General features: G+C 52.8%; 1 protein-coding gene across 4 annotated transcripts in view; it reads right to left on the minus strand.

Moving 5' to 3' along the window:
* Nucleotides 1-12,085, minus strand: part of LOC116955384 (carboxyl-terminal PDZ ligand of neuronal nitric oxide synthase protein-like) — a 25,064-nt gene extending 12,979 nt beyond the window's left edge. For 3 of the 4 annotated variants that reach the window (XR_012929984.1, XR_012929983.1, XM_032976421.2), the window contains exons 1-9: nucleotides 11,826-12,085; nucleotides 10,528-10,722; nucleotides 8,930-9,001; nucleotides 8,093-8,185; nucleotides 7,283-7,341; nucleotides 2,292-2,400; nucleotides 1,700-1,886; nucleotides 890-1,044; nucleotides 160-369 (exon numbers count right to left, since the gene is read on the minus strand). Coding sequence is in view for 2 of the 4 variants with exons in the window: in XM_032976421.2 (XP_032832312.1) it covers nucleotides 160-369; nucleotides 890-1,044; nucleotides 1,700-1,886; nucleotides 2,292-2,400; nucleotides 7,283-7,341; nucleotides 8,093-8,185; nucleotides 8,930-9,001; nucleotides 10,528-10,644 (1,002 nt within the window). In the remaining 2 variants the exon portion in view is untranslated. The remainder of the gene's footprint in view (nucleotides 1-159; nucleotides 370-889; nucleotides 1,045-1,699; nucleotides 1,887-2,291; nucleotides 2,401-7,282; nucleotides 7,342-8,092; nucleotides 8,186-8,929; nucleotides 9,002-10,527; nucleotides 10,723-11,825) is intronic. The other variant, XM_076053194.1, reaches the window with a different exon arrangement.
* Between the last annotated feature and the right edge of the window lie 13 nt (nucleotides 12,086-12,098).

Here is a 12,098-nt window from a genome sequence, read left to right on the forward strand (position 1 = left end):
CCTAGAGGGGGGGGGAGGCGACCCAGGATCGGTTCAGATAACCGTCACCGGTGCTGGCCGCGAGGGGGAATCCAAGTCGGGTCGCCGGGATCGAGGACGCAGCGCGCCGACCCCGTTGTTCCAGCGCTCCCCCCCCCCCAACACCCCCCGCGCGGTCACCTGCGCCACCGCCACATGCGTCTGCTGCTCCTGCTGCCCCAGCTGCTGCTGCAGCAGCTGGATGTGATGGCGGGCCGACAGCGGCGTGATGTCCAGCGACCCGGGGCTCGCCGCCGCCGCCGCCGCCGCCGCCGCAGCGAGGAGGCTTCCCTGCCCGGGAAGCAGCGTCCCGTCGGGCAGCCCGTTCAGGAAAGTCCCGTTGGCGGCAGGCTGCGTACGCCAGACCAGGCCGCGCACGGCAGGGGTCGGTTTAAATTGTTAGACCGGGTGAGCGCAGAGACAAGGAAACATGAATCGGAGCAGGGACAAGCGAATAAATTATTTTAAAAATTACAGGTAAGGCCCTCTGAGCTATACAGCTCTTTTTCAGAAGCGACCAGGCCACAAACGATAGCTCAACGAAGCAGCTTATCATTATCGTTCCGTGTAAATCGACGAAAAATTCCACGTGGCCGCGGGGAGAAAAAAAAAACACGCAAACTGCAAACATACGACAGGCGTCAAGGGGTCGCGATCGAACCCCACGACCTCCTGTACACCAGGCGAGGTCGTTAACGTCGAGCTAGAGAAGAAATTGAAAAGAGCGCAGGAACATCTGAACAGTTTGAATGAATGTGGTGACACAGTGCGCTGTTGATCACCCGTGATGACCGATAATGTGGAGGGGGGGCTGTGTGTCCCAAGCGGTTGGGTGGGGGGGGCGGGGTGGGAGGTGCCGGTGGAGGGGTACCTGTGAATCTGTGCGTTTGTTGGGGGCGGCTGCATTGGGGGGAGCGATGGGGGTGCCCGTGAGAGAGACCCCCACGCCGTCCCCCACTCCTCCCCCTCCGCCCCCCGGAACCTCCGCAAGCAGCAGCTGACGGGGGCTGCAGCAGCCACCCAGGCCTGCAAAGACAAAGATCCCTCCCCCCGTGTATAGCCTGCAGCACTGTTGGGGCAAAGTGCTGTTAGCGAACATCGACGAGGTGCCGGAACGGCACTCGAGGGGGTGGGGTGGCCAACACCGAAGGCCGGGCGAGGTGTTTAGTGGCGATGTTTACTACACACCGCACCAGGTACTCATTTGAGGCTAAGTCGACCTAGGGGAGGCCCCAGAACCCGTTCAGAAAATCGTCACTGGTGTCGACCACGAGCGGGAATCGAACCCGGACCGCCGGGTTTGGAGCGCCCCCGCTTCCCGCGACACAAAAGACAAAGATACCCCTCCTCATAGCACCTACGCAGGCAGGCACGGCGCACGAGGGGGTGGGTGGCCAGCACCACGCCCGGCCGCTTTTGTCTCCCCCAGTGGTGACGTTTATACACCGCACGAACCGCTGTGCCACCGCTCCCCGGCACACACACACACACGTACACACACGCACGCACACACACGCACGCACACACACACACGTACACGCACACACACACGTACACACGTGCACACACACACACGCACACACACACACACACGCACGCACACACACACGCATGCACACGCACGCACACACACACACACACGCACGAACGGCCGCTCTCGCACGCCCGCTCACCAACTCACCTGGAGCCGGCTGTGTCTGTGTGCCGTCCTCGGCATGCTGCTGCTGCTGCTGCTGGGGCTGCTGCTGCTGCTGTGGCTGCTGCTGCTGCTGGGGCTGCTGCTGCTGCTGGGCTCCGTGTGCCAGGCTCAGCGTGTGGCACACCTCAAACGCCTGCCCCACCGTGCGCACCACCCGCATCGCGTGGCTCTGCACGACACCCGCCCCATCCTCGTTAGCCGGCGCCGGCGGTGGTGGTCGTGCGGTTAGGGGTTAACGGTTACCGCATCTACCGGAAAAAAAACGGTCACCGCTTGCAGAGTCCGTTACCAGTTTCCGAATGTCGGGAAGCGGTATTTGTCCTGGGCCCCAAATGGTCCTCATAGGCCGTGCCGATCTGCTTAACCCCCCACTGACCCCCAGTGGCCCCACATGGTCCTGCTGGTCCCCACTGGCACTACAGGCCCCCCTTAAACCCCTCGACCCCCCCTTGCCCTGCTAGGCCCACGTAGCCCTGCTGGGCCAACGTGGCCCTGCTGGGCCCCCACCCTCTTGTCCTGCTGCCCCCCCCCCCCACCACCCCCGTGGCCCTGCTGGGCCCCCCCGCAGGCAGACCTTGCGCTTGGCCTTGAAGACGTTGCAGCGGAAGGCGTGGGTGACGGCGTCGCGGGAGATGTAGCTGAAGATGTTGAGGTCCTGGGAGTCGTGGGACACGTAGAAGATCCTGCAGGGCGGGGACGCTCGCATCACTCACCAAAACATTCACCGATACACTCACCAATACACTAACCTCACTATACACTCACCAATACACTAACTCACTATACACTCACCAATACACTAACCTCACTATACACTCACCAATACACTAACCTCACTATACACTCACCAATACACTAACCTCACTATACACTCACCAATACACTAACCTCACTATACACTCACCAATACACTAACCTCACTATACACTCACCAATACACTAACCTCACTATCCACTCACCAACACACTAACCTCACTATACACTCACCAATACACTAACTCACTCTACACTCACCAATACACTAACCTCACTATACACTCACCAATACAATAACCTCACTATACACTCACCAACACACTAACCTCACTATACACTCACCTCACTATACACTCACCAATACACTAACCTCACTATACACTCACCAATACACTAACTCACTATACACTCACCAATACACTAACCTCACTATACACTCACCAATACACTAACCTCACTATACACTCACCAATACACTAACCTCACTATACACTCACCAATACACTAACCTCACTATACACTCACCAACACACTAACCTCACTATACACTCACCAAAACACTAAATCACTCTACACTCACCAATACACTAACCTCACTATACACTCACCAATACACTAACCTCACTATACACTCACCAATACAATAACCTCACTATACACTCACCAACACACTAACCTCACTATACACTCACCTCACTATACACTCACCAATACACTAATCTCACTATACACTCACCAATACACTAACCTCACTATACACTCACCAATACACTAACCTCACTATACACTCACCAATACACTAACCTCACTATACACTCACCTCACTATACACTCACGAATACACTAACTCACTATACACTCACCAATACACTAACCTCACTATACACTCACCAATACACTAACCTCACTATACACTCACCAATACACTAACCTCACTATACACTCACCAATACACTAACCTCACTATACACTCACCAATACACTAACCTCACTATACACTCACCAATACACTAACCTCACTATACACTCACCAATACACTAACCTCAATATACACTCACCAATACACTAACCTCACTATACACTCACCAATACACTAACCTCACTATACACTCACCAATACACTAACCTCAATATACACTCACCAATACACTAACCTCAATATACACTCACCAATACACTAACCTCTCTATACACTCACCAATACACTAACCTCACTATACACTCACCAATACACTAACCTCACTATACACTCACCAATACACTAACCTCACTATACACTCACCAATACACTAACCTCACTATACACTCACCAATACACTAACCTCACTATACACTCACCAATACACTAACCTCACTATACACTCACCAATACACTAACCTCACTATACACTCACCAATACACTAACCTCACTATACACTCACCAATACACTAACCTCACTATACACTCACCAATACACTAACCTCACTATACACTCACCAATACACTAACCTCACTATACACTCACCAATACACTAACCTCAATATACACTCACCAATACACTAACCTCTCTATACACTCACCAATACACTAACCTCACTATACACTCACCAATACACTAACCTCACTATACACTCACCAATACACTAACCTCACTATACACTCACCAATACACTAACCTCACTATACACTCACCAATACACTAACCTCACTATACACTCACCTCACTATACACTCACGAATACACTAACTCACTATACACTCACCAATACACTAACCTCACTATACACTCACCAATACACTAACCTCACTATACACTCACCAATACACTAACCTCACTATACACTCACCAATACACTAACCTCACTATACACTCACCAATACACTAACCTCACTATACACTCACCAATACACTAACCTCACTATACACTCACCAATACACTAACCTCAATATACACTCACCAATACACTAACCTCACTATACACTCACCAATACAATAACCTCACTATACACTCACCAATACAATAACCTCACTATACACTCACCAATACACTAACCTCACTATACACTCACCAATACACTAACCTCAATATACACTCACCAATACACTAACCTCACTATACACTCACCAATACACTAACCTCACTATACACTCACCAATACACTAACCTCAATATACACTCACCAATACACTAACCTCAATATACACTCACCAATACACTAACCTCTCTATACACTCACCAATACACTAACCTCACTATACACTCACCAATACACTAACCTCACTATACACTCACCAATACACTAACCTCACTATACACTCACCAATACACTAACCTCACTATACACTCACCAATACACTAACCTCACTATACACTCACCAATACACTAACCTCACTATACACTCACCAATACACTAACCTCACTATACACTCACCAATACACTAACCTCACTATACACTCACCAATACACTAACCACACTATACACTCACCAATACACTAACCTCACTATACACTCACCAATACACTAACCTCACTATACACTCACCAATACACTAACCTCAATATACACTCACCAATACACTAACCTCTCTATACACTCACCAATACACTAACCTCACTATACACTCACCACCAATACACTAACCTCACTATACACTCACAATACACTAACCTCACTATACACTCACCAACACACTAACCTCACTATACACTCACCAATACACTAACTCACTCATCACTCACCAATACACTAACTCACTATACACTCACCAATACACTAACTTCACTATACACTCACCAATACAATAACCTCACTATTAACACTCACCAACACACAACCTCACTATACAATCACCTCACTATACACTCACCAATACACTAACCTCACTATACACTCACCAATACACTAACTCACTATACACTCACCAATACACTAACCTCACTATACACTCACCAATACACTAACCTCACTATACACTCACCAATACACTAACCTCACTATACACTCACCAATACACTAACCTCACTATACACTCACCAATACACTAACCTCACTATACACTCACCAAACACACTAACCTCACTATACACTCACCAATACACTAACTCACTCTACACTCACCAATACACTAACCTCACTATACACTCACCAATACACTAACCTCACTATACACTCACCAATACAATAACCTCACTATACACTCACCAACACACTAACCTCACTATACACTCACCTCACTATACACACACCATACACTAACCTCACTATACACTCACCAATACACTAACTCACTATACACTCACCAATACACTAACCTCACTATACACTCACCAATACACTACCTCACTATACAGTCACCAATACACTAACCTCACTATACACTCACCAAATACACTAACCTCACTATACACTCACCAATACACTAACCTCCTATACACTCACCTCACTATACACTCACGAATACACTAACCTCACTATACACTCCCAATACACTAACCCTCACTATACACTCACCAATACACTAACCTCACTATACACTCACCAATACACTAACCTCACTATACACTCACCAATACACTAACCTCACTATACACTCACCAACACACTAACCTCACTATACACTCACCTCACTATACACTCACCAATACACTAACCTCATATACACTCACCAATACACTAACCTCACTATACACTCACCAATACACTAACTCACTATACACTCACCAATACACTAACCTCACTATACACTCACCAATACACTAACCTCACTATACACTCGCCAATACACTAACCTCACTATACACTCACCAATACACTAACCTCACTATACACTCACCAACACACTACCTCACTATACACTCACCAATACACTAACTCACTCTACACTCACCAATACACTAACCTCACTATACACTCACCAATACACTAACCTCACTATACACTCACCAATACAATAACCTCACTATACACTCACCAACACACTAACCTCACTATACACTCACCTCACTATACACTCACCAATACACTAACCTCACTATACACTCACCAATACACTAACCTCACTATACACTCACCAATACACTAACCTCACTATACACTCACCAATACACTAACCTCACTATACAGTCACCAATACACTAACCTCACTATACACTCACCAATACACTAACCTCACTATACACTCACCAATACACTAACCTCACTATACACTCACCTCACTATACACTCACGAATACACTAACTCACTATACACTCACCAATACACTAACCTCACTATACACTCACCAATACACTAACCTCACTATACACTCACCAATACACTAACCTCACTATACACTCACCAATACACTAACCTCACTATACACTCACCAACACACTAACCTCACTATACACTCACCTCACTATACACTCACCAATACACTAACCTCACTATACACTCACCAATACACTAACCTCACTATACACTCACCAATACACTAACTCACTATGCACTCACCAATACACTAACCTCACTATACACTCACCAATACACTAACCTCACTATACACTCACCAATACACTAACCTCACTATACACTCACCAATACACTAACCTCACTATACACTCACCAATACACTAACCTCACTATACACTCACCGATACACTAATACTCACGAATATACACACACACACTCACCAATACACCATGACTATTATACGCACTCTCACTCTCACTGACAAACAGCTCACTCTCAAACTCATGATCACTCCAAAACTCCCTGCCACGCTCACCCTCCCGATCTCCCACGCTCACCGCCGGGTGGTGAGGAACCCCTGCGCTCACCTGTAAATGGGGTCGTGCATGATGAGCTGCTTGCTCTGATCCCAGCTCCACTCCTTCTTCTGCCCCGCACAAACACAAAGATCCCCCGTGTAGCCTTAACAGACTGTTGGGGCAAGTGCTGCTCGCGAGTAGCACCGATGCAGGCCGGCACGGCACACAAGGGGGGTGGGTGGCCACCACCAACCTCTGCCGGCCGCCTTTGTCTCCCCAGTAGAGATGTTTATACAATGAACCAGGTACTCAATCAAGGCTGAGTCGACCTAGTGGAGACCCAGGACCGGTTCAAATAATCGTGACTGGTGTTGACCCCGAGCGGGAATTGAACTCAGTTGACCGGGCTCGTAGCGGTAGTGCGCAAGCTGCCGCACTACCGCTCCCCAACCAATACCACCACCACAGCCACTACAATCACCACAACCACCAACACCACCACACGCACCATCCCGTGACCTCCCTCCCTCCCTCCCCCCTTCCCTCCCTCCCTCCCCCACTATTTCACCCCGTCCCTCTCCCCTTCCTCCCTCCCCCCTTCCCTCCCTCCCTCCCCCACTATTTCACCCCGTCCCTCTCCCCTTCCTCCCTCCCCCCTCCCTCCCTCGCTCCCCCCCATCACTCGCTCCCCTTCCCCTCCCTTGCTCCCCCCTATCACTCCCCCCATCACTCCCCCCCCTCCCTCGCTCCCCCCTCCCTCACTCCCCCTCTCCCTCCCCCTCCCTCCCCCCTCCCCCCGGTGTGGACGAGACAGCGTGGCAGGCGACGACGATGACAACGACGACGAGGAGGAGGAGGAGGAGGTGGATGAGCGGGCACCTTGCGTTTGCCGCGCGGGGTCACGCGCACCCCGTCCACCGACACCGTCAGCACCACCTTCCTCTTCTGGATGCTCTTCGCCTTGAACTCGTACTGCCGCACACAAAGACAAAGGGTCGCCCCACCCCGTTGTAGCCCACGCAGGCTGCTGGGGCAAGTGCTGCTGGCGAGTAGCGCCCGCGGGGGGAGAGGGGGGGGGTGGGCGTGGATGGTACCGCGCGTGCCCCCACCGCGGGGGGTTAAACTCATTTGAGGCCGAGTCGACCTAAGGGAGACGCAGAACCGCTTCGGATAATTCTCGTCGCCGGCGTTGGCTGCGAGCGGGAATCCGACACGTGGGGTGTTGGCGGAGACTGGGGGGTCGATGCATGTTCACATGCGTGGAGTGTCGGCGGAGACTGGGGGTCAATGCATGTTCACACACGTGGGGTGGTGGCGGAGACTGGGGGGTCGATGCATGTTCACACGCGTGGGGTGGGGGCGGAGACTGGGGGTCGATGCATGTTCACACACGTGGGGTGGGGTCGGAGACTGGGGGTCGATGCATGTTTACACACGTGGGGTGGGGGCGGAGACTGGGGGTCGATGCATGTTCACACACGTGGGGTGGGGGCGGAGACTGGGGGGTTGATGCATGTTCACACACGTGAAGTGGGGCGGAGACTGGGGGTGGTGGATGGTGACACTTGGTGGTGTTGCTCCAATGCCATTAGAGGACAAGAGGCCCAGCTCCTCCTCCGCAAGGCCACTGGGCACCACAACTTTGAGTTGCCCGCCCTGAGCCAGGGCTCTCTCTCGAGCCACCTGGAGCCCCCGGGCGCCGTGTGACCCACTCACCCGGATACGTCGCATGGCGGCCACGATCTCGGCCCGGCTGTTGGGACGTGGCACGTCCAGACTGCCGATGTACTGCACGCGGGGAGGCGGGGGACACGGGGACACAGGGACATGGAGACATGGAGACGCAGGGACGCAGGGACACGGACATACGGAGACATGGGGGACACACGGATATGGACATACAGGTAGACGGGGACACGGGAGACACAGGGAGATGGAGACAAGGGGGACACAGAGACACAGGAACACGAAGATAGTTGGTAACACCACCACCCACACTAAAGACAAATATTCCACCTTTGAGCCTTAACATTATTTTGGGGTAAGTGCGGTTAGCGAACAACCACACACACACACACAGGGTGCAGACACTACAGTCAGACTTCGCTTCGCGCGACTCTGCAGAATGCTGATTCGTGAGAACATACCCCACCCCCAATGAGAGGGCGACGCGCGGTCTAAGCCAATGAGAGGGCAACGCGCGGTCTCAGCCAATGAGAGGGCGACGCGCGGTCTCAGCCAATGAGAGCGCGACGCACGGTCTCAGCCAATGAGAGGGCGACGCGCGGCGCGGTCTCAGCGAATGAGAGCGCGACGCGCGGACTCAGCCAATGAGAGCGCGACACACGGTCTCAGCGAATGAGAGCGCGACGCGCGGTCTCAGCGAATGAGAGGGCGACGCACGGTCTCAGCCAATGAGAGGGCGATGCGCGGTCTCAGCCAATGAGAGGGTGACGCGCGGACTCAGCCAATGAGAGCGCGACGCGCGGTCTCAGCCAATGAGAGCGCGACGCGCGGTCTCAGCCAATGAGAGCGCGACGCGCGGTCTCAGCCAATGAGAGCGCGACGCGCGGTCTCAGCGAATGAGAGGGCGACGCGCGGTCTCAGCCAATGAGAGGGCGACGCACGGTCTCAGCCAATGAGAGGGCGACGCGCGGTCTCAGCCAATGAGAGGGCGACGCACGGTCTCGGCCAATGAGAGAGCGACGCGCGGTCTCAGCCAATGAGAGCGCGACGTGCCGTCTCAGCCAATGAGAGCGTGACGCGCGGTCTCAGCCAATGAGAGCGCGACGCGCGGTCTCAGCCAATGAGAGCGCGACGCGCGGTCTAAGCCAATAAGAGCGCGACACACGGTCTCAGCGAATGAGAGGGCGACGCGCGGTCTCAGCCAATGAGAGGGCGATGCAGGGTCTCGGCCAATGAGAGCGCGACGCGCGGTCTCAGCCAATGAGAGCGCGACGCGCGGTCTCAGCCAATGAGAGCACGACACACGGTCTCAGCGAATGAGAGCGCGACGTGCCGTCTCAGCCAATGAGGGCGCGACGCGCGGTCTCAGCCAATAAGAGCGCGACACACGGTCTCAGCGAATGAGAGCGCGACGCGCGGTCTCAGCCAATGAGAGCGCGACGCGCGGTCTCAGCCAATGAGAGCGCGACGCGCGGTCTCAGCCAATGAAAAAGAGCTAACAGAGCTCAGCGGGGCCTTGCCAGGTAAAACTAAAAAATGTTTAGTTTAAGAGTAGAGTTGGAATGACTCTCCGAAACACCCCCCCCTTTCCCCCGCCCACTCCTTCCAGCCCCCTCCACCCCCCCCACCTTGGCAGAGAAGTTGATCCCGCGCTCAAACTCCTCCTCGCTGTGCGGTGGTGTCGCCCCAGATTTCTTGTCACGCCCATCGTCCACCAGGCGGTAGCGGTGGCTACGGATCGGCATCGCCGCTCCACCTCCTCACCGCTCCACCCCGGCTCCTCTTCACTGCGCCTCCTCACCGCTCCACCAGGGTTCGTCCTCCTGGTGAGGATAAGGATCACGTGACATTGCAGTGGTGATGACAGCGTAGCCACCACGCGCGGTGATAGTGGCGGTGGTGTTTGTGGTGGCCATGGTTGTGGTTATAGTGGTGGTTGTTGTGATGATGGTGGTTGTGGTTGTGATGGTTGTTATAGTGGTGGTTACGATGGTGGTTGTGTTGCGGTAGTTGTGGTTATAGTGGGGAGCGGTAGTGTAGTGGTTAGCGCTACGCTGCGCTCCGGACCTGACAACCAGAGTTCGATTCCCGCTCACGGCCAACACCGGTGACGATTATCTAAACAGGTCCTGGGCCTCACCTAGATCGACCCAGCCTCAAATGAGTACCTGGTGCGGTGTGTAAACATCGCCACGGGGGAGACAAAGGCGGCCGTGCCGGGCTTCAAAGGTGCTCGCTAACAGAACTTGCCCCAACAGTTTGTTAAGGCTGCACGGAGGCGGGGGGGTTATACTGGTGATTGTGATGGTTGGGGTGTTTGTGATGGTTGTGGTAGTTGTGGTGATTGTGATGATGATGATGGTGGTTGTGATAGTGGTGGTAGTTGTGATGGCGATAGTGGTGGTGGTGATGGTGGTGGTTGTGATGGTGATAGTGGTGGTGATTGTGATGATGAAAGTGGTGGTGGTTGTGATGGTGATTGTGGTGATGTTTGTGATGGTGATAGTGGTGGTGGTAGTGATGGTGAAAGTGGTGGTGGTTGTGATGGTGGTAGTGATGGTGAAAGTGGTGGTGGTTGTGATGGTGATAGTGGTGGTGGTGGTAGTGATGGTGAAAGTGGTGGTGGTTGTGATGGTGGTGGTAGTGATGCTTGTGATGGTGAAAGTGGTGGTAGTGATGGTGAAAGTGGTGGTGGTGTTGCTTGTGATGGTGAAAGTGGTGGTGGTGTTGCTTGTGATGGTGATAGTGGTGGTGGTAGTGATGGTGAAAGTGGTGGTGATGGTGATAGTGGTGGTGGTTGTGGTTGTGATAGTGGTGGTGGTTGTGATGGTGAAAGTGGTGGTAGTGAAAGTGGTGGTGGTAGTGAAAGTGGTGGTGTTGCCTGTGATGGTGAAAGTGGTGGTGGTTGTTGCTGTGGTTGACTCACAACACCTCTCCCTTCCTCTCTCCCCACGTCACCCACCGGGTAACACAACAAAGATCCCCCGTGTAGCCTTCACAGACTGTTGGGGCAAGTGCTGCTAGCGCGTAGCAGCACCTATGAAGGCCGGAAGGGCACACGAGGGGGTGGGTGGCCAGCACCACGCCCGGCCGCCTTTGTCTCCCCCAGTGGCGATGCTGGTTACACACCACGCACAAGAAGCTCACTCAAGGCCGAGTCGACCTTAGGGAGAGGTTTCTGCAAACAGGGGTCCCCCTT

The sequence above is a fragment of the Petromyzon marinus genome, chromosome 59, assembly GCF_048934315.1.
Source record: "Petromyzon marinus isolate PM22_M1 ecotype Great Lakes invasive population chromosome 59, UKy_Petmar_22M1.pri1.0, whole genome shotgun sequence".
NCBI lineage: Eukaryota > Metazoa > Chordata > Hyperoartia > Petromyzontiformes > Petromyzontidae > Petromyzon > Petromyzon marinus.